The following is a 25,023-nucleotide window of genomic DNA, read 5'->3' on the forward strand; positions in this document are numbered from 1 at the left end:
GCTTCCTGTCTCTGGAACTTCTCTGGAGTTTTTTTTTTTCCTTTGCTTGTGTGGAGTGACCATTCAAAGTTACAATGGCACTGAAAAAAGTGACTTATGACCGTTTTTCACACTTACGACTGGTGCAGCATCCCGTCATGAGGCGCCAGGCGAGGAGATGCATGCCTCAATGTGATATTGAGTTGGCCACGCCCAGCCAGTCACATGACCACCAAGCCATGCCCACCGACTAAGCCACGCCCACAGAACCGGTTGTTAAAAAATTTGAATCCCACCCCTGCCTGTCATGGCCTGTAAGCAAAGGGCCAACTCCTGTGAGAGAATCTATGATAGTTAACTAAAATAAAATCTGGCTTAAAACCATAGCTGTTACTGATTAGAAGGTACCATCTGGTTGACATTGATTTCTTTCAACATTTCCTGTTTCTAAAATGTTACTCCAGTCACCCTGGTAATCATCCTTTGATTGTTCAGATCTTGCAATATGCTATAGCCTAATTAATATGATATAAATTGGGCAAAAATCCCAATCAGCAACATTTATTTAACAATGCTTCAGGTTTCTCTTTCTCTCTCTCCATCTAATAAATTCAGGTACTGAATTTTAACTAGGAAGCCAAAATCATATAACCAAGAAACAAAACATTTTTTTTTAATTTTTAATTTGCCTTTAGGACCTTGACTGGGTTTAGGAGACTAACAATATAAAGAAAGATCGTTTGCTGTAGTGATTAATGTATCAGGTTAGAAACCAAAACAGCATGAGTCCTGCCTTGGGCACAAAGACAGCTGGATGATCTTGAGCCAGTCACTTTCCGTCAGCCCCAGGAAGAAGGCAATAACAAACCACTTCTAAAAACAGATCCTCATGCGCACACACACACACACACAGAGAGAGTTTGTAGGAGAAAGCTGTGTGCTAAAAATAAAATGCCAGAATCAATTCCAGAGGTTTGGAATCCATTCTTGGCATGCTGAGGATCTTTTGTGATGAGCAAACTAAAGCAATGTTCTGAAATAAGATAGGATTTCCTCCCTAGGCTGGATAGGAACAGTCCACACTGTAATATAAGCTGCAGTAGGTTTTACACAAACCTTCTTAAACGCATGTTATATTACATTAAAATATTTTAAATTATAGGAGAAATTCGTTGTATTTTTATCTTGCAACAGCTGCTAGCTGGATATCTACCTGTACTAATATTTAGGATAAAACACAATAAATAATTGCTTCTGAATAACATCCAATTTGTTTTGGGCCAAAAAAAAAAAAAAAAAAAGGGCAATAAGGCCCATTTATTTCATTCCAAAATCAGGAGGTTAGGACCATCCTATAAGTTCTCCATCTTGAATAGCTTGTCTTCAGAAATTGTGGGCGCTCCATCACTGGAAGCTTTTAAGAAGAGACTGGACAGTCACTTGTCTGAAATAGTATAGGTTCTCCTGCTTGAGCAGGGGGCTGGACTAGCAGACCTTCAAGGTCCCTTCTAGCTCTATTCTAATTCTAATTCATTCCCTAATTCTAACTCTAATAATTTTAATCCTCAGGTCCACAAGTCCCCCCCCCCAAGCTAACATGGCATTTGAATGACGTTCAAAGTTGAACGCCGGAGCTCCACACGCGCACCCTCAGCCGGGACCCCCCTCCCCTAGGCCAGGCAAATAGGCCATCCGCCGCAGCCCCCCGCGGAACAGAAAGCATGGGAACCGGCTCCTTCGCAACTGGAAGCACCGTCCCCGCCTTTCCCTCCGCACTGCTCCGCCCCTGCCACAGTGTCAGCCGCGAGGGAGAGCCGCGCAGGCGCTGGCCCGTCGCGGAGAGGACTGGAGGATGGGCCGCCTGGCGCCGCGATTGCTGCTCCTGTGTCTTTTCTGGGGCGCCTGGGAGCGCCTTCCGGGGGCCGACGCCGTCCGAAAGCGAGGACCAACCGTGACCGCTAAGGTGACTATCGCCCTGAAGTGAGGAGCCAGAGTGCAGGACGGATCGGTCCCTCCCCTTCCCATCTCCCTTCTCGTTGCAGAGGTTGAAAAGTTAACTTTGGGAGCTTAAAGCCGTTCTGCCGTGCGGTGTGCTTCTCCTCCACGGTTTCCGAGGCGTTTCCCCATTCTGGCTTGTTTCTTTTACTCCCCCCCCCCGCCTTTTTCCTCATTCACGATCTGTAAGGTTTTGTAGCGGCATCTGCAAAACCCCGCTTGAATTGGCAGAAACCTGGACAGCATGCAGGTTTTTTTTCCCCCCTTCCATGCAGTATCAACCTTATGAACTCTCAGGCTTTCTCTTTCCGCTGAGCATTCAAGATGGATCAGGATTTGTATGTATTTGTATGTATGGGTGTAGGTATATACGTATGTATGTACATAGCATGTCTAAATGTGTGTTATGTATGTGTGAGCATTTTGAGAACAGGCAACAGAATTTCACTTTTAATATGTGCCAGGGTGCCCACTGTAAAAAATGACAATAAAGGTGATCTTATCTGCACCAATTTTATATTCCTCTCTGTCCATCCCTCTTGTGCCTTCATTGACTTTGTCATTTGACCACTATCTTCCCAGTAATGGGTAACTTCTGCTTTTGTGTAAGGTCAGTACTGCTGTCCTCAGGATGTAGTAGAAGAGCATGGGACACCAGGATGGAGGCATTAGACTTTTTAAAGTTTGACTGACATAACTTTTGGGTTCAGTTGTGGTCATAACTCGAGGACTACCTGTACTTTGTTCTTGTAAACAACAGTCACAGAATTTTGTAGTTTGCCAAAGTTTTTCTTTGCTCTCCTTCACATCAAACAGAGTAAGGATTATTTTTAATTTCTTAGGCTTTCCTCTCTCTCAGAACCAAGTTCTCTCTTTTTTTTCCCTTTCTTAACAGTTCCTGCATACCTTTGTTAAGGTTATTGGTACCTGGGCTATTTCCGCTTACTGGAAGAACAGTATAGATGTGTCAAAAAATAGTATAGCTGACCAGGTCAGTGGAACAGAGGAGGGGTGTAGAATAAGTGAGAAGGACTATGCTAAGATAACACCCTCTTGCTTCATTCCAGAGTGTGTCCTCCATCCCACTGGCCTATAGGATGAGCTCTCTTTGTACACAGGTCTACTTGTCTTCCTTTTGCTAGGGCTAAAATAGGAGATTGGCAAACATCTTGCCAATTTCACATACACTTTCAAATCGTATCTATTGCAAGGAAGGACAGTTGGCAGGAAAAAGCTATAGCAATCAGTATCCGAGGTAGCCCATGGAGTATTCAAAATGGAGTACTCCACCCCAAAAATAATATAAATGGAGTCATCTGATGCTTGTTATCAGGAACAGTAGAAAGAACTATAGCACACTGATTAGTGTCAGAACCACTAATAGACAGTTGGTACAATCCACCCCCAGTTTAATTCAATTTTCCATGCAGAAAGAGCTATTCCCATTTCCAAAACAAAGGTCTACAACTTGGCTAGTAAGAGCTGGAAAGATTCCAGTCCATAATTTTGTCATCATCTGTTTTATTAATGATATGTTATACAATGTTCATACATTAAGACTTACATCCAAAATAGCTAAAGATAAATGTTGGCCATGTTTGTAGTATTTTTTTTTTTTTGTACTGCAATTAGTGGATAGAGAGAATGAGCTTTAGTACATTCTAGAAGCATTAAAGTATTGTTCCACTGAAATAACATTAACGAGGGGAGGCTTTACATTAGATACAGATAATCAGAGTTGGAAGGGACCTTTTAGGTCATCTAGTCCAACCCCCCCACCCAAGTGGGAGACCCTACACCATTTCTGACAAATGGCAGTCCAATCTCTTCTTGAAGGTCTCAAGTGATGACACTCCCACAACTTCCGAGGGCAAGCTGTTCCATTGGTTGGTTGTTCTAACTGTCAGAAAGTTTCTCCTTATTTCCAGATTAAACTTCTCCTTGTTCAGTTTCCATCCATTATTCCTTGTCTGGCCTACAGGCACTTTAGAAAATAGCTTGACTCCTTCCTCTCTGTGGCAGCCCATCAAATATTGAAAGACTGCTATCATGTCTCCCCTGGTCCTTCTCTTCCCTAGACTAGCCAAGCCCATTTCCTATAACCGTTCTTCATATGCCTTAGTCTCCAGTCCCTTAATCATCCTGGTTGCTCTTCTCTGCACTTATTCTAGAGTCTCAACATCTTTTTTATAATTACTTACATTACATTATACATTGCTTCAGTAATGGCTGATACTTAAAGTCATATGATACTTGAAGTCAAATGACACTTGAAGTCAGTAGTGAGGACCCTGTGTGAATATGTTTGTGGACGAAGGAACTGGAATGAACTTGAGATAAATACTTCCTATAGAGGAAGAATCAAGTTTTTATAGTTAGAGGAAGATCGTTGTTGGATACATATCATTGATCTGTTTTAAAGCATCAATCTTCTGGAGGCATGTAGTAGTTATACTGTGGCCTTACAGTTGAATTTGGGTTAAAGACTATAGACTTTCTTAAGGCCATACAACATTGGAAATTGTGACTGGAAGATTTATCCCTTAAACGCACATCCCTTAAATTTAAAGAAGATGATATCATTATGAAGAAAATAGGTAAATGTAAGGTCAATAATTTTAAATTTACTTGTCTCAGGTTATTCTTTCAGTGTGCATGTGTGTATATGAACAGAGGAACCCACACCAAGATTTATCAATATAATTTGTTAACAGTGTTTAGTGACAGCTGCTTAACAAGATGAGAGGAACAAGCCTTTTTGCTTCCATGCTTTCAAATTATTTCTTAAGATGTGTCTCTTCATATACTTCTACAGAATGTTTTTACATGCTAAGAACAAGAAGCAAGGAAAAATCTTGAGCAGCCCCCCCCCCCCAAAAGATAGGTTTCTAACCTTACCACTTAAAAAAATACTATTCTTGTTTTTTCTTAAAATTTGTTTGCCCTGAAAGAGTAGTTTCCTATCAATTTGTTTTTACTTTATTAAATTTCATGGTAGAAGGGGAGAATTTTAGACAAGAAGTGACTCTGGTCCTGCATGGACTATGTATTTATTATCCACTTCTCTAGAAGTGTATAGTATTTGCCAAAAAAAAAGTTTGCAACGAAGCAAAGTAATATTTGCTACTTTTCTCTTAACTGCTCTTGCTTTGTATCTCAGTGGATTGGCTAGAGTGTGAATGGAGCACCAAAAAGAATATACATACATTTGTTCCTATTTGCCTATGCTCATGAAGCCAGTAGCAAGTATGGTTTCAAAATATATTTTTATATTTTAAGCCCATAGGTCTGTGATGGCGAACCTATGGCATACATGTCACAGGTGGCATGCAGAGCCATTTGTGCCGGCACACAAGCTGCAAACTTGCCTCACTGCGCATGTGCATGCCTCATAGCTGATTTTTGGCCGGTTTGAGGCCTTTTTCGGCCTCTCAGAGGCTTGAGGAGGAAGGCTTCTGCAGGTTTTTCAGGCCAAAAACTAGGCCTGTTTCATCACTTTCTGTTTTTCCGGAAATACCAGAAGTGACTAAACGGGCCTAGTTTTCTGCCTGCAGAAGCCTTCCTCAAGCCTCTGGGAGGCTGAAAAAGGCCTCAAACTGGCCGAAAATCAGCTGAGGCGCAGTGCAGGTAAGGGGACGGCTGGAGGGGTGGGATGGGGATTGCATACACATGCGTAGGGAGGGTGGGATGCGCGCATTGCCTTCTGGGTGCTGGCATGCAAACATGAGCGTGCAAGTACATTCACAATTTTTGCCACAGGAGACCAAAAAGGTTAGCCACCACTGCCATAGGTTATTCATTGCTTCTGTTCATAAATCATGCTTAGTGAAAATCTTTTACTGCTTGGTGTCACGCTTGTGTAATACAATGCTGTTAAATTAATTATTAAAAAATTAAACTAGTGGTTTTTTAAATTAAAAATGAGATAACGCAAACATAATGTAAGCAACCCATAGTCTCTTAGTTGAGATGGTGTGCTATAGAAATTGAATATATAAAGAAAAATATATTTCTTGTTATTAACAAACCTTGGTAAAGAGACCTGAAGTAGCAGGTTTTTTTTTTACTAATTGTCTAAATATTTATATTATTCTCAATATTTATATTATTTAATTAGTCCATTGGGCAGTAGTTTTATTTTATGTAGAAATATGGGATACCATTATGCCTTGGTTATTTAGCTGGAGCAAAAAAGAACAAAAGCCAGGTGTGTTCTAACATTTGACAATCCGCAGATGATAGGAGGATTTGTAATTCCCTTACTGTGTAGAGTTAGTCACTATAATAAATAGTAAGCTTCAATAGGTATCAGATCAAGACCAGTTGATGAGGAATCCTGATTTTTCTTGAAATAGACATTTAAAAGAAAAGCATAATAGAATCATGGATATATTTATGCATCCTTTAATATCACTTAATGTTTATACCTGTTTTGCAGCATATGCAGTTAATGTAATCATATAACCATCTGTGCTTCCAAACTCAAGAGCCCCTACCTTTAACTCCAGGTTCTAATTCTGGAGTCCTGAAACCTGAATCATTTCTCTGCTTTGCCACCCCTCCTTCCTATTCTGCTTTCCTAACATATTTCTGAAAGAGAGCTTAGGACAGACATTATGAGATCATACCCCAGTGGACACCATGATCTTAAAAAGATTGACATTCTGGTATCAATTAACAAAGCTCATCCATCATGGCTTAATATTCTTCAGTGTATTGCTTTCTAGCCAATGGACAGTCAGTGAAGCTTGAATCTCGTTTTATAAATACTTTAAAATACAGCCGATCTCACCACACAAATGACTCTGGGCAGTTTACAAATAGAATCCATAAAACTGTATAAAAGAGACATAATTAAAAACTAAATTAAAACAAAGTGAAGAACAGAATAAAAAACATTCAAGTTAAAAGATGGCAGGGAGTGCCTTCAGCCCTTAAGCATCCCAGTGGGAGGTCTTCATGAACCCTGCCTTCGATCCTTATGCCAAAGGGCAGGGCCAAGTCTTCCCGCTCTTTCAGAAGATAAAAAAAAAATGAGTACCAACCACACCTCTGGGGGAAAGATATTGCATGGGGGTGGGGCAGTGGCAGAGACCCCACCAGTAAAAATTATTTAGTTGATGAGGTACCTAAATACTCCTGTCTGCCTGATGGGATATACTGAGGTAATTGGGACAAGATGGCTCCTCAGCTAACTTCTTAGCTTTTGCTAGGACCATGATGTGTAGGAAAGGCAGGTAGTTTTGAGAAATAAAATTATATGCAACATCCTGTGTAGTTGGGCAGGATATGTATTCACTAGGTAACATGTGGTTTTTAATTGCCATTTTAATTTATTTTTAAAGGAAAAACTTGTAGTGTTTTCCTTCTCTAAATCATAACATTTAAATTAAGTAGTTGTGTGTTAAGTGAAAAATCATTGTCACTTAATACAGGTAGTCCTCGATTTACAACAGTTTGTTTAGTGACCGTTCAAAGGTACAACGGCACTGAAAAAAGTGACTTATGACCATTTTTCACACTTCCGTGCACTGCAGCAGCCCCCGGGGTTTTGTGATCAAAATTCAGATGCTTGGCAACTGGTTCATATTTATGAGAGTTGCCATGTCCTGGGTCATGTAATCAGCTTTTGCAAACTTCTGACAGGCAAAGTCAATGGGGAAGCCAGAGTTACTTAACAACTGTGTTACTAATTTAACAACTGCAATGATTCACTTAGCAATTGTGGCAAGAAAGATCATAAAATGGGGCAAAACTCACATAACAAATGTCTCACTTAACAGCATAAATTTTGGGCTCAATTGTGATCGTTTATAATAACTGAATATTGTTTCTGTCAGCTGGTGCTCCATTCAAAATCCAAGAAAGAAATACTTAGACTCCTTTAATCAGAAAAGATATCTTTTACTGGAAATCAAGTGGTAGCAACAAAAGAATTCTGAATCTGAGAAAATGGGTATGTAAATCACCTATACAAAGCAATGGCAACGTTCCCACCCCCAAAAGTTCAATTGGCTCATCCAATTAAAAGTTGTGTGTATCATCATGTGGGTATCTCCAGGTGGTGATGAGGCCTCTGTCCGTTGACCTTGACATATTTTGATAAAGAGTTGCAGCTGCACATAGCATAGGATAGAAACCTAAGCAAGAATCTACCCCCCCCCAGCTTATACAGTTCTGATTTGTAACACCTCCAGCTCACTTCCCATAACCATTGCCCCCTCCTCCCCCTGTTACTTATGACAGCCGAAAGATGCAAAGCAAAGGGAGAAAATCTTGAAGGCTGACATTCGGCCCTCCTAGAAAAGAGACGTTAGTCCTAAAAAAAGATAAAAATAGAAGGTAATAGAAAATACACATGTAACAGCATCATGCTAATTTTTAGGGTTTATCAGGATATTTAGTACGAAATGCCTTGATAAGTGTAGGAGCTCTAACATCCTTCTCATTCATCCACTCAGCCTGGGAAGGAGGAAAATGTTTCCAAGCAACCAAATATTGGAGTCGACCCCTTCGTTTTCGAGAATCCAAAATTTCTTTAACTTCAAAATGTTCAGCTTCAATTTGTAATGGTACAGGGGGATCAACCTGAGTTGGTCTCAAGTCGGAGGTATGTTCAGGTTTTAATAAACTAACATGGAAAACAGGATGGATCCGTCGAAGAGTTTTTGATAATTTCAGTTGGACTGCCATAGGGTTCACAATTCGTTCAATTGAGAAGGGTCCAACATACTTAGGTCCAAGCTTTTTTGACATGTGTGGTCTACAAATACCTGGTGGATAAAAAGACCTTGTCACCCACTTGATATGGTTTTTGTGGAGTTCTCTTTTTGTCTACAAATTTTTTGAGTTTGATGAGCATCATCTAATGCTTTACGGGTAACCGGCCAGGTAAGCTGGAACTGTGTTATCCATTCATCTAATGACTGAATGTTAGGTTTCTCCCGTGGAAGCTCGGGTATGGGTACAAAGTCTTGTTCCGAAGCCACTTTAAACGGAGTAAACCCAGTACTACTATGTACCGAATTATTATATGCCACCTCAGCAAATGGCAATAGGTCAGCCCAATTATCTTGCTGATAATTTATATAACATTGAAGATATTGTTCCAATACCGAGTTAGTCCTCTTACAAGCCGCATTGGTTTGTGGGTGGTGGGCGGAACTTAAGCCCTGGGTGGAGCCCAATAATTTCAGGAACTCCTTCCAAAAGTTTGAGGTAAACTGGACATCCCTGTCTGAGATTATGCGTTCAGGAACCCCATGTAACCTGTAGATATGTAAAATAAACAGTTTAGCCAACGTTTTCGCAGATGGGATTTTCGGACAAGGTACGAAATGTACCTGTTTGGAAAACAAATCGGTTACTACCCAAATAACTGTATTCCCCCCACTTTCAGGTAATTCCACTATAAAATCCATAGAAATTTCCTTCCATTGAGCCGTTGGTCTTGCCACATTTTGTAGTAAGCCTGCTGGTTTACCAGGAGGCCGTTTGGCTGAGGCACAGATAGGACAGCTAGCCACATAAGTCTCAATGTCCTTTTTCAAGGTAGGCCACCAAAATTGCGTTTTAACCAACTGTAAGGTTTTCACGAATCCAAAATGTCCAGCAGCTTTAGAGTCATGAGTTTGCTGTAATATTTGGTTTCTCAGCTTTGCTGGCACATATAATTTGGCCCCCACCCATGCCAACCCATCTCTAACCGTACAGTTATTTGAGTGAGCAAGGAACCAATCATCAAGTTTTTGAGCATCTCTTAATTGTGCAGTCAAATCATTTGATAAATCAACCTCCTTCTTCTTCTGGGCTCTGGTAACCACTGGAGCTGCCAACTGTTTGGTTGGGACAATAGGCCGTACTACACAGACCGCTCCAGTGGTTTACTAGGCTTCGGTTTCACCTTCCCTTTGGTTTTTAGGAGATTTGTGATAGGCATTGCAATCTTCGCAAAAGCAGGGATAAATTGACAGTAAAAATTAGCAAATCCCAAGAAACTTTGGAGTTGTTTCCTGGTGCGGGGAGGGGCCCATTCCAAAACGGCACGAACCTTCCCCAGATCCTTTTCTATGCCATCATGTGAGATGCGATAGCCTAAATAGTCAATTTTTTCCTGGTGGAATTCACACTTGGACAACTTTGCATACAGCTCAGCAGCTCAAAGTTTTTCCAGAACCGACCGCACTAGTTTCACATGTTCATCACGAGTCTCCATGTAGGTAAGAATATCATCAAGATAAACCAACACCCCTTTGTATAGATGTTCATGCAACACCTGATTGATCATTTGCATGAATACTGCAGGGGCCCCCTGTAGGCCAAATGGAAGAACGTTGAATTGGAAACCACCCATGGGGCAGTTAAAAGCAGTTTTCCATTCATCCCCTTCCTTAATTCGAACTCAGTAGTATGCTTCTCTTAAGTCGAGTTTTGCAAAAATTTTCCCTTTGGCCAAGTGGGCCAACATATCCTTCATCAAGGGGAGGGGGTACATGTTCTCCACCGAAATGGCGTTGAGGTTTCTGTAGTCAACACATAAACGAAGGGAGCCATCTTTCTTTTCACGGAACAATACTGGGGCTGCTACCCGGGGTCTAGCAGGTTGGATGAAACCACGTTCCAAATTCTTATCGATAAATGACCGCAGCTCTTCTAGCTCCCGCAGTGTCATCGAGTACAGTTTCGGTTTTGGGAGTTTCACCCCGGGTAAAATTTCAATACTGCAATCTGTTGAGCCATGGGCGGAAGCTCATCCGAGGCCTTTTCACTGAATACCTCCTTTAAGTCCCAATATTCCTCTGGAATTTTCTCCTCCCCCTTCAGGCTCTTGGTGCCAGTGGAGGCCAGCTCAGTGGGATTCTTGAGTTTTGGTTGAGATTGCCCCTCCCCTTCTGGGCATTGGTCAGTATGTATGCGCAATGACCCTCTCCTCCAATCGACGTGAGGGTTCCATTTCCGGAGCCAGGGCAAACCCAGTATTAGGGGGCGCTCCATCCCAGGAGCCACAATAAAACACAAAGTCTCTCTATGCTTCTCTATCATCATTTCTATTGGTTCCGTTATGAAATGTGCAGGGCCGCCTCCAGCTACCAATCCATCCAGTTGGCAAAAGGCTATGGGCGTTTTTAAAGTCTTTAACCCTAAGCCCATTTTCTCTACTACCTCTGAGCTGATTACGCACCTTGTGCACCCAGAGTCTAACAAGGCCAGCATTTCCCCTTTGACTCCCAATGTGGGTACCGTTAATCTCACTGGAATGGTCATAGGGCCCTTGTTTGGACTTACCAGTGAGTCATCTTCCGATTCGGATTCACTCTCTTCAGAGGAAGTTGGAGGTCCCAGCTCCTCTCCTTTTGGAGGGGCGATCTCTACAACCTCCTCTGCTTTAAGTGCCGTTTCGCGAGGCTTTGCTGGGGTTTTTTCAAGTTTTTTTCCTCCTCCTGGCGCCCCCTTTGGCTCTAGTTTGGCACGGCAGTCTGCAGCCCAGTGGCCTTCCTTCCCACATCGGAAGCATGCAGTGGTCTTGGGTTTTGCCGCCATTCCTCCCTTTTGAGGTTTTAAGGCTTCTCGAGAGCTGATGGGGGAGGACTTGCTCCAACCAAGGCCCCCCCCTGGTGTCTGTTTTGGGTCAGATCAATTTCCACCTCTGCTGCCAGCACGTACCACAGCTGCAGCTCACTGGGGTCTCTTCTGGCAATACAGCTTTGATATACTTCTTCATTCAACTCATCTTTAAAAGCTTCTATCAGGGCTCCCTGGGACCAGCCTCGAATATGACACGCCAGCTCTCTAAATCCCTGGGTGTAGTTGGCCACTGATCTCTGCCCCGATTTATGGTCTTCATCCTAATCCTGGCCTTGTGTTCAGCAAATGGGTCCTCAAATCTGGCCCGCAGCGCAGTCATGAACAGATCATAATTCATCAGCTGGGGGGCATTATCATTATGCAAAGTCACTATCCACTTTGCAGCTGTTCCCTCCAGAGCCCTGGTAACACATCTAACTTTGGCTGCTTCTGAGGAAAAATCCCCTCCATATTCTTCTATATGGCTCCAGACTTGTGCCAGGAAAAATCCTAACTCCTTGGGATCCCCACCCCCATATTTTCTTCCAACGGAGGCACCTTTGGAGTTCTACGTTTTCTGGCAATTACTCCCCCCACTGGGGGCCCCTGGGCTGCTGCTGCCTGTTGCGCTTGCCCAGGTTGATTTATGGGGGTGGCTGCTCTAATTCTTCTGGCTGGGGCTGGCTCCCCCTCCTCTCCCTCATACCTTTGATCAGTTTGAGGTTCTCCGATAGCTTCATTTAGAAGATGCAAGGCTTGAGTTAGTAGAAAATTCTTTCATTCCTTCTCTTGCCATGGCTCCTCTCTTCCACGCTGACGGGTAGTGGTCACTCCTGGAGGAGGCTTTTGCTCAGGATCCTTCCAGCCGACTCCCAGGGACCATTTGGGTTTTACAGCTGGTTTTTCGCCAACTGTCAGCTGGTGCTCCATTCAAAATTCTGCTAACAAGTCAGCTTCCCTGCTGCCTCTAACAGCAGAGAATCTTGTCCTCCAGCTGCTCCCAGGTCTTCTTGGTTGCTGGCTGGATTTGACATTGTGTTCAGACCCCCTCGGAAGAAAATTTATTAATTCTCCGGGTGGGCTGGTAATGGGGAGATTCAGAATAATGTCAGCTGGTGCTGACATTCAAAATCCAAGAAAGAAATACTTAGACTTTTTTAATCAGAGAAAAGATATCTTTTACTGGAAATCAAGTGGTAGCAACAAAAGAATTCTGAATCTGAGAAAATGGGCGTGTAAATCACCTATACAAAGCAATGGCAACGTTTTCACCCCCAATAGTTCAATTGGCTCATCCAATTAAAAGTTGTGTATATCATCATGTGGGTATCTCCAGGTGGTGATGAGGCCTCTGTCTGTTGACCTTGACATATTTTGATAAAGAGTTGCAGCTGCAACTCTATCCTTCTTAGGATAGAAACCTAAGCAAGAATCTACTCCCCCCCAGCTTATACAGTTCTGATTTGTAACACTTCTAGCTCACTTCCCATAACCATTCCCCCCTCCTCCCCCTGTTACTTATGACAGCCGAAAGATGCAAAGCAAAGGGAGAAAATCTTGAAGGCTGACATTTTCCTTTAATAGTGAACTTGGACAGCTTGACTATTGATAGGAACCAAAATGGAACCACTGAGAAACATTGAGAAATAGCAACTTTTGATGCAAATGATGAAGTTTGAAAAAGTTTGTTCTTTAAAACTCTGTTAAGTGGATAAACAAAAAAACCCTTTACTACCCAAACACAGTCCAGTGAGAATTGAATGTTCTGAGTAGACACATAGTTTTGAATCTTCATTAGAAACTTAAAAAAATAAAGGAAAGGATTTACAGCTTAGAGTATTGGGAAGCATGGCTAGATATTGAAGAGTATTTATGTTAGGGAGTCAGGAATTGTTACATTTGGCTCTATGGCTTACTTATAGTTATATTTCTTAACTTGTAATCCATCTGACACAGCCCTGAGATCATAATATAGGAAGGTTATAAAAGTATAAGCCTTGGTTACATACATGCATAGTTAAGATGGAAAACAAGTTTAGCTAATATTTCTTTACATTCAGAAATAGGTAGCATGAGACTGATAGAGTGGGCATTCCCCATGCTATAAATATAGTCCAGAGAAGTGGGAGAAAATATGGAGAAATGGTAAACCAAAAAGCTTTTTGCTGCTCAAAGATTAGAAAAGTTCCTTCTACAACCTGAAAAGCACATTAGAATGCAGCTGTTTATCTTCTAGTAAATAACTAATATAAATAGGCTAGCCTAATGATGATATATCATATTGACATTCTTTTTTCCACTTTTGAAAATTTCCAGGTTTTTTTTGATATACAGATTGGTGACAGAAATGCTGGAAGAATTGTAATTGGCTTATTTGGAAAAGTAGTACCGAAGACAGTAGAAAACTTCATTAAACTTGCAACTGGAGAGGTAAGGGCTTTTTTAAAAGCTTACTTTTTATATAAAAGAAAAAAGAAATATATGTGCTTAGTAGTAGTAATGTTCTTATTTATCTAATATTAGTAGTGACTGATCCATAATTTTCTAGCAAGAGTTCAAGGTTTCCTTTTCAGTTCAGAGTTGATGTCTTGAAAATCGTCCAGGCCTGACTGGTTTGATGCATGGGGATAGCAAGCTAGTCTGTTGAACCCCAAATTTCAATCTTTGTAAATAGAAGTGGAAACTGGTTTGTTATGGCAGTATAATCATCAGAAAAAAAGTAAGCCTTTCCCTTCAGTTTCAATGAAAGGTTGTCATATTTGGCCATTGCATTGGGTTCCTTAGCAAGTTACTGTGAGGAACAATTCTTTTATCTTTCTTAAGTTTGGAGACTTGTGATGATCTCCAGCTAAACCTTTCAGCACTAAATTTACAGTGGGAAAGGGGGGGGTGTCTCGTGTGACCTCATGTAGAGACACATATGAAAAAGTTGAAGTCTTAGAATGTGCAAAAGCTGCTCAACACAGCCAGCCCAAATTCTCAAGATTTTGCTCTAGATAATTATTTGCTAAGATTTTCTTTGATGGCAGGATTCGTTGTTCAGTCTGGAGTGCATATTAGGTTTTGTTCCCATACTTGATTCTCAAACAAGCAGTGGTCCTTGGTGCTCTCTGAGGTTGGTTGTTTTCTTGCAGATGTTTCATTACCCAAACTAGGTAATATCAGCTACTGATGATATTATCTAGTTTGGGTAATGAAACATCTGCAAGAAAACAACCTCAGAGAGCACCAAGGACCCCTCATTTCAACCCTGAGCTACAAATGTTCTCCTTTGTTGGTCTCAAACAAGCAGTTATACAACAGTCATTCAAAAATTCAAACTTTCTAGAGCTTGATCTTTTTAAAAAAATCTAAAGAGATCATACATCATAGCATCAAGCAGCAGTATCATTATATGTTTATAATATTATAAATGTTGATTTTGGGTGGCCTCTTTTGGGAACAAACCCATAAGTAAATTCCTCTTACTGAAAGAACCGTGATCTGACTTTTTTGAGAAAAGTGTTGGCTGTCAAAGGCACAGCATTCAATTTACCAAGTAACAGAGTCAAGCGGCCATCCAAATGTGATAAAATACAATTAATGATGAAAAATAATGAATCTCATATAGAAAGAGTTGGTCAAAATTAAGCTTTGGGTGGGTAGATCTGATCATCACTAACAGGATGTTCTGATTTTTCCCACTCATTTAAATATACTTGTCTTGTTAAATATTTAATTGCAGCCATCGTTAATTGTAATAACTTTGCTGAACTGCAACTGTGTCATTTTAAATTCTAGAAAGGAATTGGTTATAAAGGAAGCAAATTTCATCGCGTAATCAAAGATTTTATGATTCAAGGAGGTGACTTTACAGCTGGAGATGGCACTGGAGGTAACACTGCTTTTTTAAAGAAAATATTCATGTTGCCAGGTCCAAATACTAGAAAATGTGTCTTGACTGTTGTAGACCCAGCCTTTTGGATCAACCTTCACAGATTAGAATAGGCTCAACTTTATTGGCCTGTCATGAGGCTTTAAAAATATAGCCATCTGGTCCTGAATTAAGGGCCTCATTTCTTGGCTTCACTGACAATTGTTATAATTCTCTTGATTGCTGTGTATGTTTATTTTTGACAGTTTTTCATTGTTTTTGCACTGTTTGCTGTCAGAGTCACTTGATTGAGATGGAAGGCTACAGCAATGAAATATAAATAAATGAATAAACAAGCTATATCATATGCACCCTTATTGTTCATCCATCCATCCACCCACCCATCTATCTATGGCATATTATAAGAATAAAAACATTTCTCTTTAAATATAACATACTATAAAATTTTGGAACTGTGCATCATCCTGTACATACATCATGCAGTATGTATTAAAACACACATCTGCACACATATATCTACTCATACTGTTAAATGTTTGCTTAGCAGCAATTTCCCTTAAACTAATTTGACTTTACACTGTTGAATACATTTTGCATAGCTCTATCAGTGAGAGTCCTGTATTGTAAAACTTTCTAAACAATGCTTTTAATAGCCTTGCTTCTTCTGAGGAAAACCAGTATTTTTTCATCTAGGAAGAAGCATCTACGGAGATAGGTTTCCTGATGAAAACTTCAAACTGAAGCACTATGGCATTGGTTGGGTCAGCATGGCTAATTCCGGCCCAGACACTAACGGCTCCCAGTTCTTCATTGCTGTAACAAAGCCTGGCTGGTTAGATGGAAAACATGTAGTATTTGGAAAAGTCATTGATGGAATGGTAGGTGAAATCTTAAATGGTTTTATTTATTAGAAATAGAATACTGTTCTGAGTAAGTTTCTTTGGTTCTAAAAGTGTATCAATTGCATACTTCCAATGAAAAGTTAACAATGCTTAGAAGAAGCATCTTCTTATTGATGGAACAAGGATTGTGTAATTTCCTAGTTAGTGATAATTACCTGTTGTTTTATTTTCATAATCAAGAAAGAATTTCTTATCCTTCTTCCCTTTGCAAAATACCAAGAAGGGGTTTAGTTTTATTTGTCAATAAGATTGTAGGTCGTATAGTGTTTATATTATTTTAATGATTCAGAAGTTGTACAGAGCTACAGCAAAGGAGACAGCTTTCTCTCAAATTAAGTTTCTTCTAGAATGCAAGCCTTATCATTATATCTGATCATAGCTGTGATGCAGAGTTGATTTTTTGACTGAAAGGCCATTTATGTAAATAACTTTGAAATGAGGAATTTATTGTAAAGGAGTTGTTTTATTTTTCTTTTTTTATTCCCTTTCTGTTTACTTTGTTGTAGAAATAATTAGGACAGAAAAATAGATTGCATGGTGATGAGCATGTAGAAATTTAAAACCTCTAAAGTGAAAAATATCACAAAATTTAGAATGTAGCACGTGTTTTATTTATTGTTGTGTTTCATACCTAGTTTTTCCTTTTCATCAAAAACCACACTCTCTTTAGTCCGTAGTACATGATATTGAACTTCAGGCAACAGATGACTATGACCAGCCTCTTCAGGACTGTATGATCATTAACAGTGGAAAAATAGATGTAAAAGAACCTTTTGTGGTTGAAGTAGATGATTGGAGAAGTTGACAGAAATAGGAGCAACTGAGCTGCAATCATGTCTGGTTATCATTGTGTGAGGCTTCTATCAGAAAATACTTTGCAGAAGCTGTACAACTTGACCTTGCAGGTAACAGAAAATACCTGCGTATTAAATGAAGAAATGCTATGATATTGCCTTTCTAGGGTAAAACATTTCATAAGTGTTGATTTAAAGAGATTGACACGGAGATGTTTTTACAGTATATACTACAAATGTTTATAGCCCCTTGTTCTTTGTTTATTAGTATTCATCTTATGAATATTTTTAATGTCTTTGCGTAGTAATTTTAAAACTTTGAACAAAAACCTTCCTAATTCAACTGGCACTTCTTTAGCACATATTGTGTGGATTTCCTAATTTATTAATATGAAAATAGACAAGAAAGAATTACTATGTAATTGAACAAATTATACTGACATAACAAATGCCTTGCATCATACCTTTCAACAATACATAGATATCATTTATTAAAATAGTTCATTTCCAATTTTGGTTTGAATTTGTCAAAATGCAAAATATGTCATTATTATAGTTACATATTATTTTTATTTTATCATTTAAATCTTGTTTACTTACCTTATGTACAAATATTAAACTACCGGTGAAAACCACCTGTTTTAAGCAATGCTCTATTTTGTCATGCATATTTTTTTACTAATCCAGACCAATTAGTTTTAAAAGATGTAAATATATTTTCATTTTCTATACCTAACACAATAGTAATAATATAAATGAAGACAAGAGTATCATTTATTGTCATAAATTATTTTCCATATTTCTGCCCATATTCATTACAGCTAACAATAAGGAGAAAAACACGAATCTATCACTATTAAACCAATTCAGAATGAAAAGGCTTGATCATAAAAGTCTAGACTTGTTTCAAGACAGTGGAAAAATGTTGGGATTGAATGAAATGGGGAATTGAATTTTATTCAGCATTGGAGAAAATTCTCTCCTGGGTGACAGGCAAATGGACTTCAAAAAATGAAGGTATTTTTAAGAAGACTCTTCTTGACAGGTTCACAGTATTTGGAGCCAAGGCAGGAAAGCTGCTTTGAAGAGGATGTGAATGTACTGTCTGCACCTGCTGTTGCCTCTCTGAGCAATAATATCTACTGCTTGATAAGGTTTGACAGTATCGCTGACAGAGAAGATGGAAAATCCCCAATGGCACAGGAAGTCATTTTAACATTGGTTAAAGTTCATACCAGTGGCCAATTTAACGCTGCCCCAAGAATGATCTGCCAGGACAACTGAGAGATACGAAAACACCTTTGACTGCAACTGTATTTGAAGGGGACAACCAGAACATGCTCTGCTGTGCCAACTACCCATTGGCACAGAGTAATAATTGCTATAGTAGACATGAATCCCCCATGTTAAGCAGTATAGTATGTTACAGGTCCATCCTCAATATTACCCAGCTACGGCACAAATACTCAAAACTGACCAAGTGGTGGATGGACATATGACCAACAAATTAGCATTTTTAGAGACGTGCATTATTTCACTGTGTTTTTGGTTTTATTCTGAATTTTACATGTTGAGAAACAATGTTCATTTGCACAGTTGATAGTATAGACAAACCTTTGGGGATGAAATTAAAATGGACAGATTTTTAACATACATTTGGGCAGAAGCATTATTTTCATTTTTTTCCTCTGGTCTGCTAATGGTTTCTTATTCTTAAATTATGTTAATGTATATTGGTATAGTTTTGAGTACATTTTTTATGTGCTTCCATCTCAAACTTTTGGAAAATTGCTCAATTTTTAGCACATAAAATTAGGGGAAATTCCAGGAGCTGTAAAAAGGATAGTGAAGTTGAACTGCCCTTGGACTGGCTAATTATTTTTATTAATCATGTTCATTATTATTTCTATTACAAAAGGTTAGAAATTAACAAAATTTTCAAAATGATATTAAGCATAGGCTAATAAAAGCATTGCACCTGAGTTTATGACATAAATTAAAACTGAACCAAACTGCTAGAATATACCCATCTCTATTCCTAAAATAATACTCATGTGATATAACATCAGAAATACTGATACACTGAGCTTATATTGCGTCTCCAGTTTTGGTAGTTATTTTTTAACTTACATTTTTAGTCATACATGCTATTATATTTTATGTATCCGCTGCCAGCAGTGGATACAATGCTGAGACAAAAGAATTAGGATAATGATTTATCACAGACACAAAAATTATAAATACATGATGAAAGTTAGTGTAATTTGGCATTTGTCAGCTGTTTTAAAATTTAAGTATTCAGAGTTTAGTATACAGGCTCAACCAAGTAGCATTTCCCCCCCATTCATAATCTTGAAAAGCAGCCATTTTTAGTGATACAATTAAAAAATCCCAAAAAGTTCCATCTTCGTGTATGGATGTCATGCTTCAGTATTTTGACTTTTACTTTTTTTTAAAAAAAAAAAGCCTCCAAAACTTTGCATTGAGGAACATAATTTGAATTTACTCCGATTATTTTCCATCGAAACCCATTTTCTACCTGGGTTGTAGGTGAGGATAAAACAATCCATGGAGAATGCCTTCAACAACTACATTTGGAAAGTCATCTGGGGAAAAAAGAGAGAGAAGAAAAACTGCTTTCTTACATATGTCAATACAATATAAATGTTTTTGTAGAACCTAACAAGGCAAAGCCTGATATAATTTAGGATATTGCATCAGCACCCTCTTTATCTGTGCTCAGAATTTGTTATTGGTAATGCTGTTTCAGCAGGAACCCACTTTAGTGTAGCACTGGGCATTGCTTGAATGCCCTGCCAGATTTGTAGCTTATTGATTTAAAGGGATGTTCTAATACTTAATGCTGCTAGGCTCCAGCTCTTTATCTGAATCTTTTCTCACAAGGAAGATGGATTACACTGGCAATTCAATTTCTAACAAAAATCTCAATACACTTGAAGGAATTCCAAGATTTCTACTGGGAATAGTCCGCAGCAGTTTTTCCACTACAGTTTACAGCACAGTTTTGTCCAAGTTGACTAGAAGAGGCTTAATGCTGTCGCACAAACATCTCTAGAGCAGTAAAACGACAAAGTTTTTAGTTTAAAAAAGAAAAGGGAACTTAAGAACTTTTGGGAAAAGCCCTAGAAAGAAGTTAAGCAAAGTCAATCACTATAACAGATACAGGAATTAAAACAAAATATTCACAAGAAGGAAAATTTCAGTTAAAAAAAACATCCTGAAGTTTATTTTATCTTTGGTGCTTAGAGATAATATTTTTCAATGTTGTATACATTCTTAATTTTTATGGCTAGAATGAAGAAATACCCCCTATATTTAATATTACTCCAATATTCAGCTGTTCATTGTCTTCTGCATTTTAAATCCAATGACATGAATTAAATTTAGTAAGGTCTTGCCTGAAATGGAAAAACACTTCTATATTCACAAATACTGTAAGTTGGAGAAGGGTAGAGAGATTCTTACATTTCCAAGGTAAAAATTATTAAAATGGTGGCATGCAAAGTAATTTCTTATTTCTTCATTTATGGACCAGAAATTAAAAATATAAATATGGATCTTAGAAAGTGAAGAAAGCAGTTGGCTTTATTGTACACAAATTTTTATACTGTGCTAGTACTTTATTCTGTTTGACTGTAATCTTAACTTTACAAAAAGCACTCAATATAGCATGATTTGGTAAGGGCAGGAACTTTATATGAGCCAGACAATCAATTATTACACATATTAATAATCCCAATTCAAATTCCATTTCTATTCCAAAGGCCCTTTTCTGTGGGCTTTACTTTCCACAGTTAACAGTAACTAGCAAGATTAATCTAACCCAAAAAACTATCACAAGAGTGAATAATTAAATACCCTTTCTTTTGCACTATGTCCCAGCCCTTATCAATCACAACAGCAAGTACATTTTATACCTTAAAGAGGAAGGGAGTTTAAGACTTAGTTTGAAGATAAGATGTATTGGAGACATCTAATTTTTCTCACTTCACAGTCTAATTCATGATATCACTGGATATTGGGAATATTTGGGGAGTGGGGGAAACTAGCAAAGATTATGTGAAATATCGTAAACTAATAAAAAGATAACACACATAAGAACACAAAAAAGATTTTTCATCCAACTATTTGTTTTATAATTCTTATCAAAATATTAGCAGTGCTACAAGATTCCATTCCATTTTAAATTCACTTCCAAGAGCTTTGCTATTGATGTAGGAGAGCCAAGATAACAATATCTTTTTAATTTTTATTTGTAGGAGGGCTGTCTGCAAAAAAGTTCATTTCTCAGCAATTACTATAAACAGCATTAAAATAACTCCTGATGCATTGCCAAATTATTAGAATTTGAGCTCAACATACATTTATAACTATGTGGTTTTTGTGGTATGGGGCAGATCAGTAAAGAGCTGTTAATAGATGACAGGTCTGATTACCATTGGCTGTAGGCAAGACATATGGATCCCTTAGGAACAGCAACGCAGGCTGGTGGGACAGTTTGCTGTAAAGGTCAAGAACAGGAATATCAGCATCGAGGGACACTAAACCAAATACATTACAAACTAGCTTTGATAAAGTAAGGCAGTAGAACTGGTTAGGGATACTGCTTTTATATATATAAATTAGTTTTATGGGAAAGGAAAAAAATCCATCATCAAGGAATAATGCTTACACATAGAAGATCACATACAATTCGAGGAATAGGTATATTTACTCAGAACCTAATCCAGCTGAGTCCAGAGAGGTTTAATTTCTCACAAGAGAACCAATGATCATGGTACTAAAACTGGTTTGGTTGTTATACCGTTTGCCTGGAAATAATCTCAGGATAAAGCAAGTAGTTCAAGATTGCAGTTGTCAGCAACTTCAATTCTTTTTTTCTCTTAAGACTTCAACATTAATTTATTTCAGCTGCTAGACCTTGTGTGGATTTAGGACACTTAAAGAAAGTATTAATAATTTTCCTTCCCAGCTTTACACAAAATATGTAAAAAAAAGAAGGAAAACCCATATCATCATATAGATCTGTGGGCAGGAAAACCTGATTTAACTACAGGTAAATTTAATCTCTAGGCATCAAAACCAGAATCGCTATAACAGTAGACAGTGTATAGGGAAGTCTAGGTTTTTCTGGTTCAGTAATGCCTACAGAGGAAATATGGAAAAAGGAAATCTAACTGTAATGCAAAACTATTAATTCACATAAGATAAAGAAGCTGACAGATAAGAGCCAATATCAACACAATGAGGTTGTAACATATAAATGCTCTTTAAAATATCCTATTAGGCTCCCTTTCAAAATTATCTTTGTGAGGATGAGTACATTTAACTATGCAATGTTAAATGTCTGATTAACTTCAATATACTGTATATACTCGAGTATAAGCCGAGTTTTTCAGCACATTTTCTGTGCTGAAAAAAACCCCCTCGGTTTATAGTCGAGTGACAGATTCCCCTCTGAAAAAAAAAATGGTGTGGAGCTCCGGAGCTGGGCAGCCGCTTCCCTGCTTCCTTTGCAACTTGTAAGCATGGGGGTAATTGGAAGCAGAAAAGTTCTTGCATGGTTTCCAAGGCGTCCCCTCTCCCCCTAATTCCTACCTCCCCCCCACCTCCGACTCAATAAGCAGCGCTCAGGGTTGCCAGATCGCAGCTTGGCTCTGCGGCCAAACTCAAGTCAAAATACGGCCAAATCCGGCCAAATTATTTTCTCTCACAGCCAAATTTTTTTATGCAATATAACATGAGGATATATTGTTTTTTCTTTTTTTAACTGTTTTTAGGGGGGGGGGGGAAAGACCCACTGTCATGTGAGAATGCTCAGACACGAAATCTATCTGCCTGAAAATAAATGTGTGTGTGTGTGTGAGGGGATTTTAACAGAGGGAAGACGTAGGGAGAAGGCAAAAGCGACGGAAGATCCTTCAGGGGAAACTGAGGGGGAGACTCACCCTTGGTCCAGATGAGCCCCCTTCCCCGCCCCTAAGAAAGCAGAGGCAGCCAGCAAGGGCAGGCAAGCCCCACTTCGCGGACTCTGTCCGCCCTCACTCCCACCCACCCAAAGCCACGAAGTCCCCCAATCGCGCAGCCCACAATTGCCCTCCCCTCAGGGGGCAGCAATGACACCCGGCGTTTCCCGAGACAAGAAGCTCCGCCGTGCAATGAAAGCGCCCTGGCTCTAGGCTCGCGGGCTCAGAAAACAATGCGAGCCGCCACCACCACCACCTCCTCCTCCTCCTCCCGAGCGGACTGAAAGCAGCTGGGGCTGAGGAAACGAAGCTCGCATTGTTTTCTGAGCCTCGGCTCGCGTTGTTTTCTGAGCCCGCGAGCCTAGAGCCAGGGCGCTTTCATTGCACAGTGGAGCTTCTTGTCTCGGGAAACACCGGGCGTCGTTGCTGCCCCCTGAGGGGAGGGCGATTCTGGGCTGCACGATTGGGGGACTTCGTGGCTTTGGGTGGGTGGGTGGGTGGAAGCGAGGACGTTGACTTTAAGTGCTGCCGACTGAGTGTTTCACAAATACCAGTGGGACCTCCGTCCACCACCACCCTCCCTCTTTTGCCTCCTTCCTTCTGATCAATCAGGTTTTCCCAGTATTTGCTCACAGCTGCATTTTCTCTTCTGCCATGCTAGGCGTTGAACGCGGGGATTTCTGATTCCCCTTACATGCGCGTGGATATGCCGCGGGGCATTTTCTTCCAAACGCCCCACGGGCAGAGAACACTGACTTTCATGATAGTGAGATCGTTTCCCAAATTAATTGATTCACTAACCCAAAAGAAGAAGATGATGATGACAGCGGGAGGCAGGAGTCACTCTCTCCCTTGCAAGCCCCCCAGCGCCCAGGGCTGGCGAAAAAAGCAAGAGCTCTTCTTATGATCTCTCTCTCTCTCTCCGGAATAGTCAAGCCCTTTCCAGCACGCGCGATCCGCTGCCGCCGCTTTGCACCTTGCAAATGCAAAAACCATGGAGGGCTCCGGGATTTTGCATTTGCAAGGTGCAAAGCGGCGGCGGCGGATCGCGCGTGCTGGAAAGGGCTTGACTGTATTCCAGAGAGAGAGAGAGAGAGAGAGAGAGAGAATCATAAGAACGGCTCTTGCTTTTTTCTTGCAAGGGAGAGAGTGACTCCTGCCTCCCACTGTCATCATCATCTTCTTTTGGGTTAGTGAATCAATTAAACCTTTCCTGATAGTGAGATCGTTTCCCAAATTAATTGCCTTTCCCACCCTAGGCTTATACTCGAGTCAATAAGTTTTCCCAGTTTTTTGTGGTAAAATTAGGTGCCTCGGCTTATATTCGGGTCGACTTATACTCGAGTATATACGGTAAGCAGTTTAAAATCCTTTTCAATTCAAAAGAACAATACAAAATAGCGGCTCCTAAAATCTTTGTCAATACGCTGCTTGTTAAAAATGAAAAATAAAAAGGGTATATGTTCATATCTGCTGCAATGCACAGATCTTTTTCTTAATTATCTCACATTAATTATATAATACATATAAAAATACTTCTTAAGAATATATCATAACCAATGTCTTACCTTGATTCTTCAGACTCTGTTTCTTCAAAAGAACTGGAATATAATTTGTTAAAATATTAGAATATATAAATTTAAAATATATATTCCACAAAAGGAAATGGTGAAACTTTCTCTCTTTAAAACAGATTTTAGCACAGCCTTACGCCTTCCTGTAACCAGCCGTCCAAGGGTGTCCAAAATCCACATAAAAAAGAGGCTCAATTGCATGTTGTGGCTGCCACCTGAACTTTTATGATCCTTTCCCCAAAGACATCCCAGCAGCTATCCAAACTATTTTTAAATTATTCTAATGTAAATATTTTTAAAATGATTTCTATTTTAATGCCAACTGTTTTCCATTTTTTGATAATAACTGTTTAA

The 25,023-nt window shown here is 39.5% G+C and overlaps 2 protein-coding genes across 7 annotated transcripts in view; one reads left to right on the forward strand and one right to left on the reverse strand.

Annotated features, from left to right (window-relative positions):
• The first annotated feature begins 1,769 nt into the window (after positions 1-1,769).
• On the forward strand, positions 1,770-18,761 carry PPIC (peptidylprolyl isomerase C). Its single transcript, XM_026673649.2, has 5 exons — positions 1,770-1,942; positions 13,855-13,968; positions 15,319-15,412; positions 16,106-16,290; positions 16,985-18,761. Exons 1-5 carry the CDS (start codon positions 1,832-1,834, stop codon positions 17,117-17,119), a joined length of 639 nt encoding a protein of 212 aa, XP_026529434.1. The 5' UTR covers positions 1,770-1,831; the 3' UTR covers positions 17,120-18,761.
• Positions 7,858-25,023, reverse strand: part of SNX24 (sorting nexin 24) — a 91,210-nt gene continuing 74,044 nt past the window's right edge. The window contains exons 5-8 of one of the 6 annotated variants that reach the window (XR_015748111.1): positions 24,664-24,696; positions 21,492-21,630; positions 19,648-19,714; positions 7,858-8,273 (exon numbers count right to left, since the gene is read on the reverse strand). Coding sequence is in view for 5 of the 6 variants with exons in the window: in XM_087958016.1 (XP_087814142.1) it covers positions 8,018-8,273; positions 19,648-19,714; positions 21,566-21,630; positions 24,664-24,696 (421 nt within the window). In the remaining variant the exon portion in view is untranslated. Of the gene's footprint in view, positions 8,274-16,575; positions 17,234-18,637; positions 19,715-21,491; positions 21,631-24,663; positions 24,697-25,023 lie in introns of those variants that run through there. The other 5 variants (XM_087958016.1, XM_087958018.1, XM_087958017.1 and 2 more) reach the window with 5 other exon arrangements.

The sequence above is a fragment of the Notechis scutatus genome, chromosome 2, assembly GCF_049901735.1.
Source record: "Notechis scutatus isolate UNSWTSFEM ecotype Mainland chromosome 2, rNotScu1.2, whole genome shotgun sequence".
NCBI lineage: Eukaryota > Metazoa > Chordata > Lepidosauria > Squamata > Elapidae > Notechis > Notechis scutatus.

Bases quoted from the DNA above. Each gene is read 5' to 3' on its own strand.
- PPIC (XM_026673649.2), top strand. From the start codon at position 1,832: ATGGGCCGCCTGGCGCCGCGATTGCTGCTCCTGTGTCTTTTCTGGGGC. The intron at 15,413-16,105 runs GTAACACTGCTT...TTTTTCATCTAG, and splicing joins AGCTGGAGATGGCACTGGAG to GAAGAAGCATCTACGGAGAT. The intron at 16,291-16,984 runs GTAGGTGAAATC...CACTCTCTTTAG, and splicing joins GAAAAGTCATTGATGGAATG to TCCGTAGTACATGATATTGA.